At 39.2% G+C, this 25,550-nt stretch overlaps 2 protein-coding genes across 4 annotated transcripts in view; one reads left to right on the top strand and one right to left on the bottom strand.

The window, feature by feature from the left end:
* prkci (protein kinase C, iota) overlaps positions 1-9,908 on the bottom strand; it is a 62,452-nt gene extending 52,544 nt beyond the window's left edge. For 2 of the 3 annotated variants that reach the window (XR_009926969.1, XM_062429063.1), the window contains exon 1: positions 9,587-9,908. Coding sequence is in view for 1 of the 3 variants with exons in the window: in XM_062429063.1 (XP_062285047.1) it covers positions 9,587-9,669 (83 nt within the window). In the remaining 2 variants the exon portion in view is untranslated. Of the gene's footprint in view, positions 1-2,227; positions 2,378-9,586 lie in introns of all 3 variants that reach the window. The other variant, XM_062429064.1, reaches the window with a different exon arrangement.
* Positions 9,909-12,733: 2,825 nt separating this feature from the next.
* On the top strand, positions 12,734-24,602 carry phc3 (polyhomeotic homolog 3 (Drosophila)). Its single transcript, XM_062428946.1, has 15 exons — positions 12,734-12,782; positions 14,047-14,256; positions 15,700-15,855; positions 15,990-16,070; positions 16,177-16,335; positions 16,488-16,577; positions 16,822-17,050; positions 18,000-18,634; positions 18,720-18,843; positions 18,960-19,237; positions 19,751-19,910; positions 20,024-20,135; positions 21,620-21,749; positions 22,745-23,027; positions 23,871-24,602. The coding sequence occupies exons 2-15, from the start codon at positions 14,080-14,082 to the stop codon at positions 24,023-24,025; spliced, it is 2,769 nt and encodes a 922-aa protein (XP_062284930.1). The 5' UTR covers positions 12,734-12,782; positions 14,047-14,079; the 3' UTR covers positions 24,026-24,602.
* Positions 24,603-25,550: the final 948 nt, after the last annotated feature.

Raw genomic sequence — 25,550 nt, 5'->3', positions numbered from 1 at the left:
AGATATCAGAAACCAAATCAGGAGAGACAAAAAGTTGGAACTGTGCATCCCTCAGGATTACGTAGAAGGCAAAGTGCAAACAAACAAAAAAACATTTACCACCAATTAGCGTGGCGCCGTCTGTATTAATATAGAGAAATTAGAACTGTTTAAAGTATGAATTTTTAAACTTGTAGTAACTTAGTAGTGAAAATATATTTATTTATTTATTAAGATGCACTCAATTACACACATTTTAAAAACTGGAACCAGAGAATATTTTTATATTTTTAAGTGATAAGTGATTATATTTGATATTTTTAAGTGAACTGATGGATCATTTCAGCAGTAATCGTTTCCAATTTACATTTAACCACTGTCTATAACTACCAAACCTCCCTCTCTCCTTTAACGATGCGATCAAAGTGAACACCAGACCTTCGATTGGAGAGAGCAAAGAGACGAGAGAGCGTCCTTTTTTTTCTCCAAAACCTTCTGTGTGAGTCACAGTCTTGCAGTCTGTCACATTAGTGTGTGCATTCATCAGTGCAGCGCAGCACAATTGTGGGTGTGAAAAAACAGCAAAAGAAAAAAAAAAGTGAGCGAGAAAGACTGCAAAAAAAAAAGTGACGGAGGCAGAGAGATAGAGAGTAAGGCACAGATTTAACTTTTCCTCCTTACATACTTGCAAGTAACTCATTTGAAGAGTTGCGTCTCTGAGATTGGCAGCGATGAGAACATAAAGTAATTTATCAGAGTTAATCTGAAAGTATCAATTTTGGGAAATTTGTGTGGTTTGCGAATTCGAGATTGATTCAATTCAGGAATTCATTCAGAGGCTGAGCCAATCTAAGCGTGATGAATTGATGCAATGATGAAATTAACAATGAAATGAGATTTTATCCGTTTTAAATAGTAAAATAAATAAATAAATACATTCAAGATGTAACGGTCAATGCTGATATTGTGGCAGGCCAGCACAAATAAACAACACATCCTAAAAAAAATAATAAGTCTGGGAAAAACGACCCGGCCCATAGTTACATATTAACACCATCTAGTGGTCGTAATAATGCTCTCTAGCTCTCCAAAACAGTTACAAATCACTGTTAAAAATGTTTTATGATGTACTTTCTCTTTTACCGGCACATATCGCTATCATTTTATCGCTCAGGCCTGATGAAGAGAGCCACAAAGTAAAACTGAATGAGCTCAGGCATCTATATGAACGAATGGGAGTGACAGAATGGGAAAAAACTAGGGGAGTACGGCTAAAAGACGAGGGTAAAAAAGTAAAGACGGGGTAACAGGACCGAGACCTCTTACTCCCTTTACTGCCATTATCAAACACGGACCCGGTTTTTCATTAACTTGAGAGCTTTACAGCAGGATGATAAAAACCAAACACATGAAGTAAACAACGCTCACTTTCTGCTGTGTGAGTCCAAGGGCAGCGTGGGAGTGAGTAAGGTCAATGTCAGGTCAGTCCTTGGCAGCAACGAATGCACATAAATAAAACGAGAACATAACACGAGATTGTGATTTCGAGCGAGGCGCCGCTGCTAAATGATGGACGCCACTGCTGAGATTTCACATGGTGCATAATAATCACTTTCACCATTTTTGAGTGGACTGGAACTGGTGTCATGTATATACTTTGGTGTTAGGCTGAAAGGCAGGGCTCAGCTCCTCCACACACACACACACACACACACACACACAAACAAACACACACACACACACACACACAAACACACACACACACACACACACACACACACACACACACACACACACACACACACACTGAAGTGCCTCAGCACGGTTATGCCCCCCCCCCCCATAACTGTGTTGAGGCATTTCATTGTTTGACAATTATCACAGAGACACTTATCTCGACCTCCGGAGCCCCTCTGATGTCAAAAGCTCCTGTAAATGATCACACACATGACTCTGTGGACATGATTAAATGTGGAGCACATCTACTGTAGGTGTGCACAAATACAGGTCCTGGTACCGAGGGCTCTCCACCACTCCTGGAGGAAAACACTGGGTTTTAATGGCTGATATCTGAGTTTGCCATTAATCTAGAGTATCTTAAGTTGTCATGACTCCCTCAGAGCAGGTATTAAACTGGACTGAATATCGCACATGAAGAATGAATAATATATTCAAGCAAGAATAAAGTGATGCAAAGCTCAGACTGATGCCTCCTCCACTCCTCCCCACCCTGCCTGTATTTTCTCACCCTCTTCCTCCATCCTGCTGGTGTTAATCATTGCCTGTGAGGGGGGGGGGGGGGGGGGGGGGGGGGGGGGGCTGCATGCCACCACTTTGGCAACTACACTCCTACAGTCTGATCTCTCCTACAGGACCAGCACAGCAGCTCCACTTCCTCCTAAAGCAGGATAACATCAAAAGATAAAGTGCATGACACACACATACACACACTATAATTCCCACACTGCGACTGTAGAGGATCCAGACAGCAGCATTGATGCCAGCAGGTGACTTTAACTATGTCACATGTCTCCTGATCTGTGTGTTCATTAAACGCCGGGTGTCCATGCTGTAGTTAAAGTTTAGCCGCGTCTCCGGTGCCTCAATTAACATCCTCTGTGACACAGATACGGGCTCGGCTAATGGCTGCAGCAGTCACAGGAAGCTGGAAGAGACTAAGCGATAGAAATATGTGGAAAGTAGGGCAGCAAAACACTCCCACCCTTTTTTTCGCTCTTTTTTTTATCGTAGGTTTTAGGCTTTTAATTGCAGACGGTGGAACTGAAACGATGTTGTTAAATCAAGCAAAAATGCCAAATATTTGCTGGTTTCAGCTTCTCAAATGTCAAATATACAGTTTTAAAAACAGGAATATCTTCTGGATTGTTAGTCAGAAAAGAAAAGACGATTAAATAAAAGATATCACCTGGGGCTCTCTCAACTTGCGGTGGGCATTTTTAACTACTTTTTGACATTTAACACAAAGAATTTATCAAAAAATAATCATTCCTTCTTTATAATACAAGATCTCTTTTTGTAATCACAGCACCACAAGTAGGCACAAAACTAAATAATGACTGAATGATGAATGAATAAATTAAATGAGTTCAACTTAAATGAATTTCAAGGGTCAGTATTCCCCCGTTTAGTTGGTTGATTAACAGGCCAGAAAGTCTCTAACTTGTTTTAAAACTTCTCTGCTGCTTCCTTTGATCTGGAAAATACATTTTTTAATTCATTAATAACTCAAAAAATTACCAATAGTTTCATTTTTTTAAAGGAAGTTGAAGATATGAACAAAAAATAAGAACATGTGAGAAACAACAGAAGGAAACTGATATGTGGGATTCCTCTGGGTGAGACTACGGCAGAAGGATTGCATGTCGAGCATCTGGGAGCTCATCACTGGTGAGTAACTGGGAGGAAATGGCATTCCTCACAGAACTGGCATTCCTCTGTTCTCCGCTGTCCTACAGTACAGCTAAATTAAAAGAAGGAAAGGGAGGGGGAGGAGGGAGCTGCTGGCCCGTGCCCCTCGCGTCTTAACTGCTGTGAGTAGGACTCCGCAGCCCCATCTGCCCAGCATGAAGCCATTCGTCACTGGTGAGCGCCCAAGCAGGAAGAGAGGTCATGGTGCCTCTCTGGGCTTCCACAAGCACCGAGGACCATCCATCTTTCTGTCACGGCTGCCACGCACGGGTATGCCCCCCCCCAAACCGAATCCCTCCTCCCCTTCAACGACACCCTTCACACAAACCTAGTGCATGCGCTCAGAGAACCAGACTAACGCTAACACAATAAAAAAAAAATAATACAAAAACAAATACATAAACACACACGCAGGAGTTTAAACATACTAAGGTCACACCTGACGCCCCTTTATAAAAACAAAAACCCACCCTGACTCTCCCACTCCACCCACAGTAAGGTCAGGGTGAGTGAAACACATACTGCGGGATGCTCTCGTTTCCAGGCAACAACATGGCCCACCTGTGGTGCTGAGCGGTGGGGGGGGGGGGGGCCTCGCTCCTCGCAGCACAACAGCACCGGCCGAACGCTGCACTCCCGCTGAGCCCCAGGGACAAGGTCACTCGTAGCGACAGACACACACGTGTACCGACACTCGAGCTGCATTACACACGCTAGCGACACGGTGATTAAACTATTTCACCACACTTAAAAAGGCTGTAAAGGCTCAGCTACAACAAGTATTTCTGCTCTCGCTTTCAAAAAAAAAGGAACTATGGTTCGTTATTTTTCTATAATTATAAGTTATACTGTGAGGGAAATTGCGGTTGTTTTAACCCCCCTGGTCTGGTTTGACTGTTTATAAAGCATAAAGGTATAAAGCATAAAGGTATACATTTTTTAAATTTTGAGCCAACTTCATTCCCCCTTATTAACACAGGTTTTATACATAATTTAGGAAATTATGGTCAATAGTCCTCATTTAAATGAAATTATAACTCATTTTTGAGGTATTTTTACTATTTAAAAAAAAAAAGAAATGTTTACACCATTTTCTTAAACTATTTATTCCCCCCTAGTGTGATTGTTATTGTCTATTAGTGCCACACTGCTTAATGAAACCTTGAGTTGGGAGGGAATTAAATGTCACTTACAATTAACGAAGGAGAGTTTCAGTGCAACTAAGCATTGAAAAGGAGCATTACACCGTTTATAAGTGAACGCTCACCAAAGCATGTTGTGATCAGTGTGACCGGTTACATCCTGTTCATCCTCCTGTCTGTGCTGAGTAAACATGAGTATGACAGGTAAACACGCCTGGTGGATAAAACTAACTTCACTAGGTAGACTTCCAGCACCTGGGATTCATAACACCTGCATAAAAACATATTCTCAATTTATTCCTTTCATTTTGACTAAAAGTACAAAAAAATAAAAATAATTAATAAAAAATAAATAAATAATAAAATATGATTTTCTCAGGCCACATGTGAATTTAAATTAATTATTAAACTTGATTATTAAAAATGAATTTAAAATATAGGCATTGATGGCAGTTTAATATAAAAACACTTCAGTGTATTACCTACATCAGTAATATTTTCCCCTGAGGAATCAATAAAGTTCATATTAATCTATTTTAATAATAATATTGTTTTGAAATGATATTTTAAATATTAAAATTCCACTTAAGTTATTAGTTTTATGTTTCACTTTTAGCCTTAGACTGCATCTTTTAATACTTTTACTTTCATCCATCTGTATTATTGTGAAATAAATTAATGTATAATAATCATGAAACAGTGATTTATTCTCCCCTCCAGACTATAATCATACCATCAAAATGTATAATATTGCATCTCTGTTACACGCAATGTGTAGGATGGGTTGACACATCACACAGCAGCTGAGATTCAGTGATATTTAAACCTGTGAGCTGCAGTAATGAGCTGAGATATGTGTTGGTGGATGGGGGCGTGGGGTGGGGGGCATGACTTTGTAGCTCAGTGCTCGAGGGGCTTTCAGAGCTTAAAGTAAATGGTGAGACCAGGAACGCTTCCCGTATTTTAAACAAAGCCCAGCCTCGGAGCAGCGATGCAGATGGCAGAATCTTTGAAAACAAAACAAAAAGAAAGAAAAAGAAGAGCAACTCCTTTTTTTTTTTTTTTTTTTTTTTAAAGGAAAAATAAGTGAACTGAACTGTACCCTTGAGCCGGTGTAATCCCAGTTTCCTGCCAAACAACATGCCTCATACAGGAATCCTCAAGTTGATCTGGCACATAAGAAGTCTTTGTTTTAGTAGTCGTTTGCAACTCCTCAAAATAAAATCTTATATAATATTTTTTTGGTCTGACACAGTGACACAGAGATGGTTTTTGTCCAAAATAACCATCAACACACAGCTTAGCTTCATGTAGAGCTGTATGTGTGTATATCTCATTTTTTCTTTAGACACAGGTTGACAAAAACATTTCAAATATTTTCTGTGACAATCAGATAAACGACTAAAATAAACTGACTGCTAAACACATACAAATCTGAAAAAACTTGAAAAACAACTCATCAAATACAGAAGATGCTGTTTAATCTAAGTTAAAAAAGAGAAGATACTGTTTTTATTCTATGGATTATATCTGAAATTTAAAGCCTGATCTGTTTGTCAGCTGTCAAAATTGCTTTATTAACCTCTTTTAAAAACTCCCTTTTTAAAAAAGACGCTGCAGGATACGAAACAAAATAGATCATCAAGGGAGAGTTTAGTGTAGGCGGTACTGTTTAATTTCATGAAGGAGAGCTATTTAACTATCAAATGTACAAATTGCTTTATTAACTCTCTAAATGTACACCTACAGTGGGAAACGTGTGCAATGAGAAGCTTTAATATGTAGAAAAAGTGTCATTAAAAACATCAGATTTAATAAAAATGACACAAATCCTAAAGACAGTGAACTACATTTTGCACTTTTGAAATATACTATAATGTACTGCTCCATTCCTCTATATATACTGCATTATTTCCATACTTCTCAAAATCACTCTCTAGTGTACGCCTACAGTGGAAGCTTTAGTATGTAGGAAAAGTGTCATTAAATAAGATAAGTAAAAAAAAATCCCAAATCCTAAATTCCTTACATTTTTGAAGCATACTACACTGCACTGTCTCCATTCCTCTATATACAGTCAGGGTTATTTCCATACTTCACTGTATATACTAGGATTTGGAGTCCATCAACTACACCACTATCAGTTAGTGGTCATGTGATCGTTGCGTCTGCAGCCTCCTCTATTGACCGTTGAGTCTGTCTGAGAGCTCAATGAAGGCTGAGTCGAGGCTGTGACAGGCCGAGGCTGCTACAGGCTGACACCAGTCTGACGATTTCTGTCTGAAAAGAAACTGATCATCAGGAGCAGGAGAGAGATTTAAAGAGACTGATTTAAATTTGCTGACTGGATGTTTTTTTTAGGCTTTAAGGAGGTTTTCAAAAACAAATCACTCCATCAGCTGATTTCATTGATTAACTCTCTGAAACGCAGTGATGAATCAGCCGCTGTGGTGTTTGGATGATAGAGGAAATCTGCGGACTCTCAGGTTTTGATGGCAGTAGAGTAGAGCCGCAACTAAAGATTATTTAATTATATCATTTCCTCGTTTAAATCAGTAACTCGTTTGGTTTGTTAAATGTTAGAAATGGTGAAAAATGCTCCTCACAGCTTCCCAGACTCCGAGATGACGAGCTCAAATGTTTTATTTTGTCAAAGACTGTAGGTGATTGTTACATTATTAAAGAAGTCTACTATTAAGCTGCAGCTCTTGTGGATCACAACCTGTTTATTTCACTTCTTCACCACACGCGGTTACACTCATTTTTCACATTTATACCATTTTAGAAGATTTATAAAAGTTATGTTTTTACATTTAATACACTGTGTTTATGTGTCATATGTGGCTTATACCTGATCTGTTAAATTAGGTCAGAACGGATCTAGTTTATCAGTTGGGCGCATTTCTAACCCTTCAATCCCGACTGACCGTAACCTCTCCAGGGAAACCATAACAACACTGATAACATCCGAGTTTAATGCACACTGCTGCCTGAACGATGAGACCATTTCGGTGCATTCCCTCTTTAGCAACATAGCTGAGATTCCTCAGCGTCGACCTCATAAATACTTCAGACGCTTTGTTCTGTGATGACACACACACACACACACACACACACACACACACACACACACACACACACACACACACACACACACACACACACACACCATGTTTCCATCACTTCAGGGGACATTACATTGACTTACATTCATTTACTGGACACTTATCCTAACCGTAACCATAACCACTACATGCCTAATCTTAACCCTTATCCTAAACTTAACATAACCCTAAACTTATATTAACTTTAAATCAAGTCTTCACCCTAAAATAAATCATTTACCTTAAGGGGACTTGCTTTTTGTCCCCATAAGACAGGCGAGTCCCCATAACATAACTGTGTGAACAGATTTAAGTCCCCACAAAGTTAGGAATACCTAGTACACACACACACACACACACACAGTGCTCCTGAGGTGTGTCACAGAGGCAGTGAGAAATACAACAGGTCTGGTGACTTGCACTACACGTTTTTCAAGTCTTGGCTTCGCTCCAATCACTGGCTCCATCAAACAGAGACAAGAAGGCAGGGAGTGTCAAAGAAACACCTGGGTGACCGATCATTTCCATCACAAGTACGAAACCAAAAATACATTTTTAAAAAGCTGAACTGCCAATGCCAGGAGTGGAGAGTTGGAGGAGCATCTTAGACGGCCATTCAGTATCACAAAACCTCAAAAGCACCGACATCTCTACAGCTCGTACTTCACATGATCAGGGATGCTTGTCTAGTTTCAACAGTTGTTTCCCTAAAAAAGTGTTTCCAATAACACTTTATGTGCAATAAGATAATTAATGAATTAGAAAATTAATCAGATTTTTTTTACTATAATTGAATACTTAATAATGCAAAAAAAATACTAAAATATTTGCTTGTGCCAGGCTCTAAAATGTGACAATTTGCTTTTCTCTGTTTTCTACCAATTTAAATTGAATGTTTGAGTTTCAGCATGTTTAGTCAGATAAAACAAGCAATTTAAAAGTCACCCTTGATTTTAAGAAATTGTGATGCAGTTTTACCATTTATGCCACATTTTATAAACTAAACCAGTAATCACCAAGTCAAAAAAGAGATTAATGGGTTATAAAAACACTCTAAAACACTTAAAAAGTAGTTGCGGCCATGGATGGGGCTCAGGTTGAATTAAGAAGAAGGTAAAGGGACACAAACACAAACACTGTAACTACATTTTAAGATTTTTTAAATATTGTTAATTGTAATACAATGTTTTGTTGTCACACTACATCAATATATTGAAAGATATCTATTTGACTTGACTCATGTGGACAGCTGAAGCGTTATATAAACTTCAGATGAACTTGACTGGAGGAGGACTGTGGATTTTGACCCCCCATCTCTTTATGAGAGCATTATGAAGGGGGGGGGGCTGTCTTCTAATGGTCAGTATGATATCAGGAGGGATGATTACAGCAAAGAAAAACCTGTTTCAATGTTGATTTGAGACGGACTTTGAAAAGAAGTGTGAACCCGAGCTTAAGGTGACAGCATCAATATCAATACAGATGTTGAGATTACGCATTCCTTACTATCAAGACTGCCAGCAGGAAATGATTATTAGTAGGTTTACTGTAACACCACAGCAGATAAGGTGTTATCTTAATGAAACTGGGCCTGTTATCAACAACCAGTGACAGATAATACATCTAATAGCATCTGTTAGCTACCAAAGCTTTCACAACTATATCATAATTTAGTTTACACGCACTTGACAACTTCTCTGACACATGTCTTAAACAGTGTTAACATGGAGGTGTTTTCCTGTATAGTCTCACCTGCCTGACTGCCTTGTCAAGTTTACCTTAAAGCTGGGTATCCCAACATTAGCAATCCGCTAGCTCAGTTAGCTCCTGAGTTAGCGTTCTTGGTTAGCTTAGATTTCCCAGTCTAAAACAGACACTTGTGGGTTTGTTAACAACATTAGTGGTATGCTGAAGAAAATGATGATTTCTTACCCTTTATAATACGCCTTCACCCGGACTTGGTGCGAGTTCTCGCCGGGGTGGGACATGGTGCTGTCCCGCAACGTCGGCATCATAAGCTCAGCCGCGGTCAGTCAGACTCACCGATGCTTTCCTTCCTTCCCTTCCTCCTTTTTTGGGCTTTTTTAGGTGTGTACCACGCCCCGAAACACTGTATTCTTTAGTACTCCGTCGACACACCGATTAAACTGTAAACAACAAAGCAGGCGATGCTAAAAAATGGAGAAATTACCGCTCCTTAGGCAAACAAAAATAACATGTAAAGTAAAGCAAAACTTGCGGGATCCGCCAAACAACTCCCTACTGCAAAGGCCTGACGACGGACGAGTCCATTAGCGGAATGCTCGGGGTGGCGCATAACTTAGCATCAAACAGACATTTATGGATATATTAGGTTAAAACATTACTTTTTACTGTGTTATAAATATTTATAGTTCGTATGAAAACAGGATACAACAATTACAATCTACAAAAAGTTAAATATATCCCTTCTTTTAAAATTCCGACTGCACCAACTCAAGGTTTTCGTGTGGGTAAAGTGCTGCATTCAGCTTCACAAATCCGAGCTCGGACATTTGCAAACCCCTGAAGATATGTTGCGCATTCAAGGGCTTTGGTTCGGAAGTAATAACAAAAACTACCCGGCAATAAAAGCAAAAACATATCTTTTTTATTTTTGGTTTTAAAAGATGAGAGAATAAGTTTGTGCTGCAGTGCCTACATAATGAGAGAACAAAAACATCTTGAAACAGTGTAATCGATGAAAGACAAGAAAGAAGGATATATACACTAGCCTCAGCTTAATAATTGTTCATGCAAACAACAAAGAAGAATTTAACAATACAGTCTTATATTAATATTAATTCAACACAGCATTGGGCTAAAATTGTAAATATAGGGTAGCTACAGCAACACACAGTAAAATGTATAGGTTAGATATAGCCTATCTGTAGGCTATCACCACAAGTTCTTTCACGCATAGCCTCTAAATCTGGGCGTCTCTGTATCCTGATTGATATGGTCTAACCATGGACTTCTAATCATTTATAGTCAATCTATAGTTTAAATACTTTTGCTTTTGATACACAGCATGTTTGTGTGTAATTAAATATTTCCGCCAGCACTTGAACATGACATGAAGAGCGCATCCCTACTCTGTCTGGATGAAACTCCTGCAGAGGAGTGATGACCAACCCCGGGGAGGCTTTGCACGGAAAGTGGCCTGTGTGGTGCATAGCCCACTGTATATGCAATTATATACTGTGCCTTTATATGTTTTTATTATAGTCATATGTTTTTCCTTTTCTTTGTTTTTAAGATGGTAAATGTACTTTAAGGGTTAGCCTCACATTAAGGTGCCTAAATTTAGGGGGGGGAAGCCAACCATGCTCATCTGTTCACAGCCTGTATTTATTATTGTAGCCTACTTATCAGAGTTGCCATATCCCTGGGTAATCATTTTGGATTTGTAGATCATTTTTTCATATTTTACACAGATACTGTGTATTTTAACAGTTACAAACTGATTTGAAAACATTTATCAAGCCAGTGGATGAGCTGAAATGTCAAATTTGCAACAATTAGTCTCACAAATACTCCCACTTTCTTTTTTGTCTTTTTTGTCTATCTTGCACGATTTCTGATCTCTGTCTGTATATATCGTATTGTTTGTTATAGTTTTGCTTTACATCATCCATTTGTGAAAAGGCTTTGTATCTGCAGAGTGAGACAATGCTGAATATTTCAGATACACATGAAATGATTACCCCCTGTTTTCCCCTGTTTATTCAAGATGTTTATTGTAACTCTGGTATGGTTGTGAAATACTTTGGCTGGGAAGCTCCATTACAGAGAAAACTGTAAATAATTATAAAAAAAGATATAGAATATAATAACAAAATATAAAAAGTAATTATATACATTAGAAAATACATTTAAAGAAAGAATCAAGGCACAAAAAGGTTGCATATACAATCACTGATAGTGATAAAGTGCTTTTGTATAGACCCCTTCAAGAAGGAGGAATAGTTTTGTTTAATTTAAGTGAAATCAGTCTAAACAGATTTGTGTCATGTAGCTGAAGTTGTCATCTCACGCATCATTTTTGTTTGCAGCCTCATGGATTTCCCACACAATACTTCACATCTATTCTCTGTCTTCTATTTATTCACAATTGTACGTTAGACGTTACATAATATAACTACAAAATAAATGTAAGTGTAATCTGTTACAGTTACTGAGAACAAATTTGTACTTAAATTACAGTTACATGTGAAAATGTTGACGTTTACACAGGGGGTTATATCTGAAGTCAGACCTTTAAGATTTTGCTCAGGAGGAGGGTTTTTTCCTTATTTCTTAATATTTAACATGTTACTGAATACATATATTGCTGTTTTTAATTCTTTGATATCAATATTGTTTTATATTTTGTAAATAAATCATGAAGTGGGTTTATTACCTGTTTGGTATATATGTGGAATGACAATAAATGGTGTCACAGTACCAATTAAACCCATGCCAGACTTTTGACTTTTTTCATAAAATATCTTTATTTTATATTCCAAAATGTACATGAACTAATAAATACATTTTCAAATGAGAGATAAATCTTTCTTTATTAGAAATGATCTCCCTTATATATCCTGTCAGTGTCCATGAAAACATCTGAACTTAGATTTTGGTGCTTTATGGGTACACTTACCCTAACAATTCAAAACATTGGTTAGGAAATTAGAAGATTAATCACTTGTAATAAGTTTTCTTTGATTAAGTAATTGAAATAGGCCTAGTTACATTACTTATTACATTTTAAATAGGGTTACTAGTAATCTGTAACCTATTACATTTCCAAATTCCCAACCCTAGTGACACACCGTCATAAAACAAGCTGTAGATGAAGAAACTCCATGAATCCTGGTTGAAGGACATTGAGGGGACTCTCTCCAGCACTGAGCGCAGCAGACTCTCCAGCTGTGGAAGGTCCTCCCGCACTGCGAGCGGTGCTGTGTCAAGGCTTTTTATATCGCCTCCTGTGTACGGTCTGATTTTTTTTTTCTATCTCCATTTTAGACAGTAACCTACTGACGCATCAGGAGGCTTCATGACTGGGACAATGTGCCGGGGTATGATCAGCTCCTGATGGCCCATGTCTATCAAAGGCAGGCAGGTAACGCCGATGAGATGAATGATTGTGCATGCAAACAGCGCCGAGAGACGGACAGACAGACAGACTGACAGACAGACTGGAAATGACATCCAGATTTGTTGAATGTTTTCTCCGAAGGGTCCAAAAATTAAGGGCAGTCCATTGAATCCAGGATTGATTTTATGATGGTTTGAGGTTTATTGAGAAATATCATTGTTTAATTGGACACAACCGCCTCTGCAGCAAGAGGCAATTAATATTCAAGCTGCCACACGCGCATAAATCACAAATATTTGTCATAATGAAATATTGGGTCTATTTTTACCATTTAAAAGCTTGCTCTTTGAAATAATTAAATCAATATTGTTAAAATATTTTTGACTTATATGAAGCTGGATTTAATCCCAAACAGCCCTCCAGCACAGGAGCACATCTGTCTGATATTTGTCTCCTTACAGATGTATGGGGCTAGCACAATGTAACATTTACAACCATTAATAAAAAAAACATGATTTTAAGTTGGAGCCTCAGTATGTAAGTAAAACAGTATTTTTGCAGGTTTCTGTTTCCTATTGGTGACTTAAATTGTGGTGAGTTATATTTATTTTGATTATTCAGCCGGCCTCAAAGTTTACAGCCCAACTGTGTTGTGCTGTTTATTATACAGTATGGATTATCTTTTTCATTTATTTGTGTGTCTGTTTTATTTTTTGCTCATTTTATAATGTGAATTTCCTCCTGAAACTCAGTTATAATGAACATCATCAGGTTTTTCTGTTAATAGATGAAAATGGTTTTTCAAACGTTTTTTCAAACGTCCTGCAATTTAAGTACACATTAATGGGCCAAATTTATGAAGTAGTTGTGAAATCTATGGAATTAATTAAGACATTTTTTACAAGATTGGCGAGACAAACAATCATTCATTCATGCACGAATAAGATATGACCGAGAAATGTCCTCAAATTGTAATGATTTTAATAAGATTTGCAGGTAAATACTTTGATTTTTAGCACATAAGAAAACCTCATGCCTGCTCAATAACAGTTTGCAGAATGAGCACTGGGTGTGTTGTTTCATATTAGACAGTAATTATCTATTCATTTGCCCATTCGAAGCTCCAGCTGGTGCTTTTTTCAGACTCACTGAAAGCTTGATCTTGATATTTGAGAACTAGCTTTTAACCTTACAGACTCTGATTAAGTTAAAGACGGCGCTGGTTTATTAATTAGGCTACCTCCTGTTAATTAATGTTTTTTTATTTTTTATTTTAACCTCCCCACAGTTTTCCCGTTACTGACTCAGTGTGACCCGGGAGATGGATCGGCAGAGCCCAGGAGAGAAGCAGCCGGAGACTAACAGGACCGGAGCCTGCATCACCCCCACCACATCAGCTGTGGTCTCCATGGCAACAGTCAGCTCCGGCAGCACCACCTGCACCCAGGCGCCCTCTACGTCACTCAGCATCATCCCCCCCGACAGGCAGGCAGTCCAGGTGATAGACAGTACCCAGGGACCCCTGCATGCGTTATTTTATTTAACAAGAAGGTGATGCAGGAAATAGACAGCACCCAGGAGACCTCTGCATGCATTTCTTCAATTAACAAGAATTCAATCCAGGTAATAGACAGTATCTGAGACTTAGGCATGCGTTATTTTATTCAACAGGAAGGTAGTAAAGGTAATAGACTTTACCCGGGAGCCTCTGCATGCATTATTTTAAATAACTGGAATGCAGTGCCGGTGATAGACAGTACCTGGGACCTATTGTTTTATTCATCAGGAATGCAGTGCAGGTTATACACAGTACCTGGGACCTTTGCGTTTATTATTTTATTTGACAGGAAGGTAGTGCAGGTAATAGACTGTACCTTGAACCTTAGTATGCACTGTTTTATTTAGCAAGAATGTAGTCCAAGTGGCACAACCTTAGACCTCTGCAGATTAAATTTATAGGAAGGTGTAGTCCAGGTAATAGACAGTACAGACTTCTTTGCGCATTGTTTGTCTTGACTGGTGAAGTGATAGATTGCACCACAAAGTTCTTAAAGTTCCTGAATGCCAACACAGGAACCTCACCCCTACCCTCCAAACATATACACACACAGACGCACACACACAAAACAGCACCAGCCACTTTATCATTATTGTTATTTTATTGTTGTATACCTCACCTTGGGTCTGAGAGAAACATAATTGCAATCCTCTACATGTCCTGCACATGTACCAGGATAGACAATAAAGTTGACTTTGAACTTTAAACAAAATTGAAATTCTGAAATATTGGAGAATTGCAATATGACACATAGTCCATTAAATAGACAGTGCTCTGTCCTCAGCATGGTTATTATACTGTCTATATGAGGTAAGAGGTTAATAAAACAATTATTTCATTCTAAGAGGAGTTGTCTGTTATTTTAAAAATACAACTTTCATATGACTTTTACACACAAGAGTGAAATCCAATTACTAGTTTTGTTCTTTTATAAGGGTGTTAAATACCACAAGTCCTTGGAAGTAAATCTAAACATCAGATAATTACATTTATTTCCCAAAATGAAATAGAAAGTGTTCTAAAATTTCCATTTGTGCGGCGTTCTGGTAGTTAAGTTACACCAAACCAACAACTGTGGTTTGAGTATAGTTTAGTTTATTATCCTTTTGGAAATTCCTTGTGTGTCCATGGCGATTGTCAGACAAACAAAACATCAACAAAGGACATAACAGTTAAAGACAGACATCAAACAGCACAGTGCTCCATATAACACCCCACCACAACATTACCAACAACCAAAATCAAGCACTACAAAAACAAATGCTTCTATCACAATGTTCAGTACAGCAGGGAACCTTTGCTGCATGCCACCTCTCCACTCTCTCCCTCATTTCTTGTCACCTCACTAATCTCACAAAAAAATAAAAGCAAAATGCCCAACAGGTGATCCAGCACGCTATCCACAGACCTCAGAGCATGGCAGCACAGTACCTTCATCAGATGTATGCAGCCCAGCAGCAGCACCTCATGCTGCAGACAGCAGCCCTGCAGCAGCACCAGCACACACCCCATCTGCAGAGTCTGGCCACCATACAGCAGGTCAGATGGCGTGTTTGTGTGTGAGTGCGTATGTGTGTGTGTGTCATATGGCCGTGCACACATGGAGAGTCACTTAAGCATGAATGATAGAGTGTAAGAGAGGGGGGGTGTAATGTGTTTCCAATGTTTGCCAGGCTTCAGTCTGTCAGAGGCAGTCGCCTTCTTCATCCAGTGGCAGTTTGGTTCATCCACCTTCTGGTGTTTCCCAAAACTCTGTGAGTCTTCTGGTTACCACTCACATCAATCTGAGCCGCTCAGAGCACAGATATCAACCCCAGTGTCTCTCTTTTTACTGTCCTCATCTCGCCACTCTGAATCCAGATCACTTTACCAGCATCTCCGGTAACAGCCCAGCTGATTGGCCGGACCCAGGCGTCCAACTCCACTGCTGCAGCAACCACCATATCCCAGCAGGCCATGCTCCTGGGGAACAGACCAGCCAACTGTAATCAAGCTCAGATGTACCTTCGTACTCAGATGGTACAAACTTTCATACTTACAGTTACTGAATTTTTACTGCATGTGTTTTTTTTCTGATGCCATGCAGCTCCCTGCTTTTTAAACAACTCGCCGCCTGTCTCCCCCCCCCCCCCCCCCTCTCTCCCTCTTGCTTTCTGCTTTTATTCCATCAGCTCATTCTAACTCCCGCAGCCACTGTGGCTGCAGTTCAATCAGACCTCCCTGCTGTCACCTCCTGCTCCTCTTTACCTACTTCCTCTCAGGTACAAACTTTTCCAGGCATGAAAATAATCCATGCACGGCAGGAGACCGGCAGTGTCGGTGTCTTACAGATATGTGATAAATATAGAAGTGAGAGGTAAAAAGGGATTAGGTTTTTGCACAATAGATTAACCATTGACACCATCGCATGAATGAATTAAGGACATGGTAGAGACGGGCTGTTAAATCTCACAACCCAGGGCTTTAATAAACAGTGTGAGTGACTTTCCTTTTGCATATATTCAGGTGCAGAATCTGGCTCTGCGTGCACATTTGCCTGGAGCTCTGGCCACGGCCCACAGTGTCATTTTAAAGCCATCCACCCAGTCACAAGCTCAAGCTCTGGCTCCGGCTACGTCTTTGTCCAAGACGTCAATCTGTGCGCTGAAGGCCAACCACCTGACTGACTCCTCAACAGATTCAGGGCCGGCTGATATCACCCGACTGGCCTCTGGAACCCAGATTATAGCCCCAGGTGAGTTACTGTGTGTTTAAAGGTTATTTCACTTGCAATCCCATGTGTTTTAAGACTCTACAATAATTTTACACATGTTCAAATATTTTATATTACTGCTGGGAGGGGCATGTTACCTTTGTCTTTCAGCTAATCAGTGATATATTGTCTTTGAGTGTTTTGGGGGAAGAAAGTTGTTCTCTAGGCAGCAAAGCCTCTTACAAAGTGAATGCTTCCATTGACTTTGAATTAAAATATAGATATTTTAGGGGACAATTTGGCATAAACATCACAACAAACTATTCTTTTCATGACCTAATGCAAAACACAAACACACTTTTAGCTGCATCTTAGCCAGAATTTGTATTACTTTTTCTTCAATAATGATTCACCAAGTGTGTCAATATTTTTTTTTTTGCCAGGTAAGTTTTTAAAACATGAACTGAGAGAGAGACAGATGTAGCCTGTGACTTCCACCCTTTGTTTAACATTTAGCTTTTTTATATGGTTTTACAAAACACGAGTTAAGAGGTAAATATCACAAAGATATTAACAAAGGTGTTTTGAATCAAATCAATATATTAAAAAAGAATGTATTAATATAACTTATTATTATCATTTAAAGACTTGTAATATGTATATATTCGATTTTCTTTAAGATAATCAAGCCATATTCTGACAAACAATTTAGTTTTATATTAAACTATTTAAACAATAGTTTGTATCTAGACTTACATTGCATTTGAATATATTAAGTGCATTATTACAGACGGCAATCTTTCTAAATTAGTATCCATTTGAAGTTGCAAGTTAGCTGTAATTCTCCATGTAATTGAACTCTTTAAACCTCTTTCAGCCTTTCCTTCCACAGGTCTTTTTCACAGCAGATATTTTAACTTGTGATACTTGTTTTGTGTTGCTGATTAGTTTTTTCTCCTCATGTCCCTCATGTACATCGTCCTCCCTGCAGCCTACTCTCCGGTGCAGACCCACGCTCTCGTCAAGCAGCAGTTGTCCTGTCCGCCAGGTCAGCGAGTGGCTCATCACCAGCTCATCCTCCAGCAGGCCACAGCAGCCGCTCCCAACCACAGACAGCTCCAGCCCATCGCCCTTAGAGTGGCGCCCCAAGAGACCAACTCCACCGCTCTTCCTCTTCCTGTGAAAAGACTGACCAGCACCCAGTCACACGTACCCAGCAGTGACCCCCACACCTCATCCTCCTCTTCCTCTCCCTCCGTCACCAGTGTGCTTGCATCATCAGCCCACATCTCACTCCCAGCTGCCACCGTTCAGCCTCAGCCTCCTCCTCTGGTGGCCGCTCCCCAGCGTCGGACCTCATTCCCACAAGTGCAGAACCAGCCTCCGCCTCCCCCGCCACCTCTGGTTTTACCCAGGCTACCCCAGAACCCCCCAGCCTCCCTCCAGAGGCTGTCCCTGCATTCAGTCCAGGCTTTGGCCGTCCGGTCGGGCCAGATGCTGCTGACGGAGCGGGAGCTGCCTGTAGCAGAGGCCCTGTTGCAGATGCCTTACCAGAACCTCCCCCCTCCTCAGACGGTGGCCGTTGATCTGAAAGTGCATCCTGTGAGGCGTAACGAAACATCATCCGTAAGTCGCCATGTGCTCTGGTAAAGCTTTATAAGCATAGCCTTATTTTAGTATGTGTTGGTTTGACCGAGGGTTTGAATTTCAGTCGGGGCACACATGCAGAGTGAACGGACTGAGCTCAGAGGAGAGAAAAGAGGAACATTCTCCAAGTCCACACAGAGACAAGACCCCTACACCTCTCATTGCGTCTCCTAAGCAGAATGGTGCAGGTAAAATATGACAATGAACGAATAAAATAGAAAAGAAAGGAGAATGCATTGCAGCCATTTATAACTCTACATTCTCTCTTCTCTTCGTTTTTTTTATGCCTTCCGTTGACCCCCAGTGATGGGTTCATCCTTCGTCTTGTCCAGTCACTCAGCGGTCAGGTCACCGCAGGTGGAAGCACCCTCCCAGCTCACCACCGGCAGTGGCAACAACAGCAGCAACCCTCCACCTCCTCCTCTACCTCCTGCCACCCTGCCTGCTGCAGCAAGAGGCCCCAGCCAGCCCCCCTCCGCCTCAGCCAGCCTTCCAGGGAGCCCTGACAGGATACTTGCAACCCAGATCCTTACACACCTCGTTGAGGGATTCATCATCCAAGAGGGCCTGGAGCCATTCCCGGTACGTCAGCTGTAGGTGCCACAATAGGGGTCTTACAGAGGTGGATGTTTTAGCTGAAGTTAACCCTGAGATCCTTTGAATTGATGCTGTAGCTATCCTTTCTGGACCAATTTTATGAATTTGAGGTATATAGTTCATATTTTCTTTATAGCTTTATAAGTGCCTTATTGTAATCAGCAAGCCATGAAGAAAAGTAGTCGTAATAGTCAATTAGTGTAACCAAATCCATGTCCACATATTTATTATGTCATCTGCTTTTAATTGTTTGCTTTTGGCTCATATGACTTTTTCTTATTATTTTTATTAATACAATTATTGTTTTATTGTTTGTATTGTCCTTTTTTCTATTATTCAGCTTTATTATTTATTTAATTGTGGTCATTTTACATCACTGTCTACTTTGGTTTCATTGTATTTAAAGCACTTGTAAACATTTTTTAAGAAAAGTGCCACACAAATAAAGTTATTATTATTCATCAGTATATAAGGTTTAGTGTTTCATTCCTCCTGCAGGTTGTCCCTTCTTCACTGTTAGCAGACCAGCAGGCCTCACTGCCTGAGTCCCAGGAGATACCAACCAACGGGGATGCAGCAGCAGAGGACAGTCCTCTGGATGCTGACCAGTCAGATTCCAGCGACTCTGAGATGGAGAACAATGTTCCTGCAGCAGAGGGTGAGTTCCTGTGTGTGTGTGTGTGTGTGTGTGTGTGTGTGTGTGTGTGTGTGTGTGTGTGTGTGTGTGTGTGTGTACACATGTGACTAACAGCTGGTCCTCTGATATTGCAGCGTTGGAGGAGAGCGCGTCAGGTGTGCTGCAGTGCGAGTTCTGTGGGAACAGAGGTTACGCTCACACATTTCTACGATCCAAGCGCTTCTGCTCCATGACGTGTGTCAGAAGGTAAATAAATTGCGCTGTAATCCAGCTGTAATGAACATGTTTCTGGTTCTCAGATAGTTTACAAGTAACATCAAGCATCAGTCTTTTTTTATATCTGTGTTTATCCCTAATTTCTTAAGTTTAATGTACAAACTGAACTATATCATATTTTATTGCAAATTAAGCATTTGCTTACTTTTCTTTATGTCAAAATCTGCAGCCTTGCTGTTTTACAATTTAGGGAGAAAAGACTGATTTTTGGCCATTTGTCACAGTACAGTAGTTTCAGTCTTTATTTGATGTTAAAGGATAAATCTGGCAATATTCTATATTTTTTATTGTAAACAAATCTCATGAAAAAACTAAAACCAACAAAGGATTTTGACTGAGTGACACAAACAAGGTAGGGAAGTATTGATAGACAAACTAACATATTGTTGAATTCGGTCTTTTGATGAGCAGAAAAATAAAGAATTACAACAGGACATCCTTTAAAATAAAGTCAAGAACATGTTACAAAGTGTTGTTAACATCAGCTAAAATTACTGGGAAAACATAATGCACAGAGCAGTCATGAACTGAAGTCCTGAAAAAGGCATAAAAAAAATGATCAAAGACCACACAGATGTATTTTATGACTACTTAAAGCTAATGACTTCAAGAATTTGGCTTTATTCCTGAAGCCATTTGACATTAACTTGTTTTTAGATTTGTAAACAACTTTTTGCATTTTCTAAATATAATGGTCCTTAGTGATGTCAGACACTAACAGATTAACCATTATTCCTAGCATATTTACCACTTTTATTACATTATCATAATGAAAATGTTTTGATTGTTTATATATGTGAATGATTTGCTTGGGTGTATTTGTGTTTTCAAATTTGCTTCCCTCAAATTGTTTCTTAAAGGATAAATTCATTAATTTTGATTTGAATTGAACCGAAGTTTCAGTTTTAGATACACCTCACAGTCTTGGAAAGTATGGGGAAAGAATAAGTAACACTCGTCCTCCCTAATAAAGGCACATTACTGTAACATAAAGAAGAAACTGTTTATAACCAAGTGCAGAGTGCGAGAGCTACTTTATCTGTTAATAAAGATAAAAAATGCTGTATTATCTTTAGTTTCCTGCCCACACAAGACAAGTAAACTAAAACGCCATCTGTTTCTGTGGTGGTGAGACACGTCATCTGACATCTGGATTCCATTGAGCTACATTTGGGTTATAAGAAAAAGTCTCTGGCGTATAATTGCTCCCAGGTTTCCCTCTGTGTCTCCATGCAGGCATCAGAGACAGGACAGCTTTAGGTCCAGATGCAGACTGTCAGCTCAATATGAAATGGCAAATACCTGTCTGCACTAATAAATCTCAAAGGGCATTTTTTTAGCTTAGAGATTGATATCATGACTGTGATATCAGCACAACACACATTTGATCATCTGTGGTGGAGAAAATAAAGTGTGCGAAGCCAATCTAATAGTTTGTGATTCTTGATGTTTAGGTTCAGTGTGAGCTGCACTAAGCGTATCACCATGCTGAGAGCAGGTCGCTGGGGTCACAGGCCCACAGGCAGGAGAGGACGACCTCCCAGCAGAGTCAACGGAGCATCCAGAGAGCATTTTCTGAGACAGGTCAGTTAGCATCACTGACCTGATGCATGTAGGAAAATACAGAAGTGCAGCAGGGATCAAAAGCTGCTCTCTGGGGACAAACTATGATTGACAGTAACTCCAAATGTAGCGTTGTGTGAACCGTGGAGGAGGCTCTTCGCTTGGGAAGAAATGTTCAAAGCTGTAAATAACAGCACAGTGTTTCAGAGAGACAGGAGACCTCAGCTTCTCATTTTCTAAAGTCTAAAAGACTTTATAACTTTATAAAAGACAACAATGAAACAACTGTTTTCAATCTTTTTCTTGCCTTTCTGATCTGCTGCACAATTATCATGATTCAGAATTTATTTATAGAGGGATGCAAAGGCATTATAAAATACTACTATATGGCACTTCTTTTCTAACAGTTACAAAGTGTTAACAATAAAACGACACAGTGAAACAGTAAAATATTATACGATAAGATAATGAAATAACAAGACAGGGACAACTAAGAATAGAGCACAGAATAAAACAATAAAGAAACATTTAAAGTAAAACAAGTAAGAAGAAAGTTCAAATAGCCAAAGGTGTAATAGTTAAGGACTTGTAAGACTAGACAAAAGGGTAAATTATATATTTTTTAAACACTACAAATGTTGGTAAGTTGCTTAATAAATTTAAAAAAAGAACAAATCTGTCACCTAAATGGAATCACTGTTATGTAAAATGCAAGCAATACAATCAAATGATAGTTGAGTTTAGTTAAAATATATATTTGAAGGTAGACAGACGGATAGGACAAACAGATTCTTTCTAGGAATGAAAAGACCATTCAAATCTGTTAATGTTGTGTTGTGTTTTACTGTGTTTTGTTAGTTGTGCAAATAAATTACCAAAACTAAACTTTTAGGGTTAGCATGTATTATTTCTTATAAATCATTAACCATTAAAGCTTCACCAGACAAAATACAGCAAGGTGGGAAATTAAATATTATCTGATTAGATATTTCTCTGACTGTCTTTGCGCTCCACAGACTCGTGTATCGTTTGGTGCGGAGGAGATTCAACAAAGCTCAGTTAGGGAGGAAGAGGACGTAGAGGAGGACGACGAGGAGGACGAGGAGGACGAGGAAGATGAACCTCCCGTTCCCATGACAACTAGGCTCAGGAAGCAGGCCGAGAGAGAGCGAGAGAGGGAGAGAGAGCATGAGCAGAGGATGACCGAAACAATCAGCGTTTCTGACGGAGAGGAAGTTGTCAGCTGTCCGTCTCTGTGGAACGTGGAACAAGTGTTTTCGTACATCAACTCCCTGCCAGGTACGAACTCGTCATCCAGAGTTCATTTAATACTGTTACACCTCTCAGTTACGCTTATTATAGAATAGGAAGTTCACTGTTAGCTTCTAGGAAAAAATATAAAAATGCAGCTATTAAAGATTTTCTAGTCACAGTTTTTCAAACCTCAATTAATGACGGTAAATATTAAAAGTACATATTACATATTAAAATACATATTAGTTGATTTTCAATACAGCAACCTTCACAAATACAATTTCCTTCTTTTCTTGTGGTCTACATTTTTACCCAAATCTCAGTACAGTAGGTCAAAAGCACTTTCTTACTTTAAACTTTCAACATCTGATCATACACAAAATTAAAACAGCATTACTCCTTGGGTTATTTCTTATGTTTGAATGTCTGTAGGTGGCACACTTCCCTCCTTTTCCGCTGTTGAGCCATTGTCGCGTTAACTGCTAAAACCAACGAAGCAGCTTTTCCTTCGTATTTTGAAACCGCTCCACTGTTGCTACCTTTAAGGACGTTATAGGATAGGCTCGCAATCTTTAAAATCTATCTTAAAACAATAGATGTGATAATACTGGCCACAAAATCTACAGTCCTTGCTTTGTGAAAAAATGCATTTAAAATTTTATCTGAAGCTTATATGAAGTATCAAGTGGATATCTGTCACAGTTACAGTCTTTTTAACGTCATATTCCCTCTGTGTGTTTCCCTGTTGAGGAAAAAAAAAAAAACTTACATTGAAAGATATCTACTTGATTTGACTCATTTGGTTGGCTGAAGCTTCATATTAGCTTTAGATGATTTTAAATACAATTTTGAAAAGATGAAGGCTTTTGGTCTCCTCTCTCTCCTCAGACGGTCAGGACGTAGCCGAGGAGTTTCGCTCACAGGAGATAGACGGACAGGCTCTGCTGCTTCTCACAGAGGACCACCTGGTCAGCACCATGAACCTTAAACTGGGACCTGCACTGAAAATCTGTGCCCACATCAACTCTCTGAAGGACGCGTGAAACAACTGAAATTCAGACTTTCTGTGGATTTGGACCAGGCTGAAGAAAAACAAGAACAAACACTTTTAACTCTCAACTCGTGCAAAGACAACGAGGAAACATTGCTCATTTTTTCATCTAAATAATGTGAAGTCTGTGTATCGTTAGGGTTTGACGTTGGACCAACACAAAATAAACTGGTTGGAAATACAGACTGGAGCACGTTGGACTGAAGTCATGAATGCACAGACTGCAGTTGCTGCCGTGACCACTACCAAGCATTTCACTCCCGACACCTCCAGCTGTTCCAGACGTTGCTTTATCACACTGAGGAGGGTTTCAGGGTGAAGTTCGCACACTCTCACAGCAGATTTCAACACAAAGATGAGCAGTTCCTCCACTCATCCCATTATAGTGATTGTAGCAGTTTCGCTCAGATTATCCATTTGTTTCAAAATGGTTTTTAAAACAATTCTTTGTATCATTTGTAAACAAAGAGAACAACTTAACATTTACATTATTGTACATGAAGAATGCTGATACAGTCTCAAAGTTTACAAAACAGACGATTTCCTATTATCTACGGGGTGCAGTTTGATACACATATCATCAGTAAACAGACAGTTGTATGAATTATATAAGCTTACTGATTACAAGGTTGTTTATTATTTATTATTGCCATAATGAATATAAAAATAAAACCATTAAAATGTTATGTGTTACTGTGTAGGCTTTTTTTTGTATGTTGTTTGGATTTACCTTTGCTATTGCACAAACTATTGATCTGAAATGTGTGAAACAGCTTATTTTTCCTTTCATTAAAGTAAAGACATTAAACTGACTAAGCACTGCTTTAAGTGCAACTATACAGGAGGCAGAATATGAAGTCTCAACTGAACAAAGCATAGATATGAGTCACGTAACTGCAGCACACACAAACCAGAATAATAAAAACAGAATTTGTTCAAAACCAAACCTTTTTTTTAAGTCACGATCTTCCTGAGCGTCATCAGTCAGGTTCAGACTGGCCTACATCTCTACCTCTCACTCACTCATGAATGATTTATTACAATTCATCACAGGAATTTGAAGCACTTAAGATACCAATAAAAGTGGGGAACTTAATTTTGGTTCCTGTATTTTTCTGAGGCAAGATCATTACGAGCTTTATTAATTCAGTATCTTTGATATTGTGCTTTTATGTGTCAAATTCCTAAATAAAGTTACTAGATGGGCAACAAATTAAAGAAAAAACAAAAATGAAGTGTCTCAGTATGGAGAGAGGAACACGTCAGGCCTCCTGAACAGCTTCAGTGCTCCTGGCCAAATCTCTGTTGGAGGGATGAACATCATTCCTTCACAAGATATTTCCTCATTTATATATAAAACCTTTATTTAATCAGACAAGCTCAATGAGATCAAGATCTCTTTTTCAGGAGAGACGTGAGCACAGCAGATAGAAAAATAAACATAGGCAGGCATAACAAAAGGATTTTTTTCATTTGAAGAAGAAAGTTTATATTATATAATTTGTTGTTATGGAAAC

The sequence above is a fragment of the Scomber scombrus genome, chromosome 11 (genome assembly GCF_963691925.1).
Source record: "Scomber scombrus chromosome 11, fScoSco1.1, whole genome shotgun sequence".
Classification (NCBI taxonomy): Eukaryota; Metazoa; Chordata; class Actinopteri; order Scombriformes; family Scombridae; genus Scomber; species Scomber scombrus.
Note: the sequence above shows the minus strand (reverse complement) of the source record. Positions and strands in the feature narration are given on the sequence as shown.

Excerpts from the sequence above, each read along its gene's own strand:
- phc3 (XM_062428946.1), top strand. The coding sequence starts at position 14,080 with ATGGATCGGCAGAGCCCAGGAGAGAAGCAGCCGGAGACTAACAGGACC. Across the intron at positions 16,578-16,821 it reads CTTTACCTACTTCCTCTCAG|GTGCAGAATCTGGCTCTGCG; the intron begins GTACAAACTTTT and ends GCATATATTCAG. Across the intron at positions 20,136-21,619 it reads TCCATGACGTGTGTCAGAAG|GTTCAGTGTGAGCTGCACTA; the intron begins GTAAATAAATTG and ends CTTGATGTTTAG.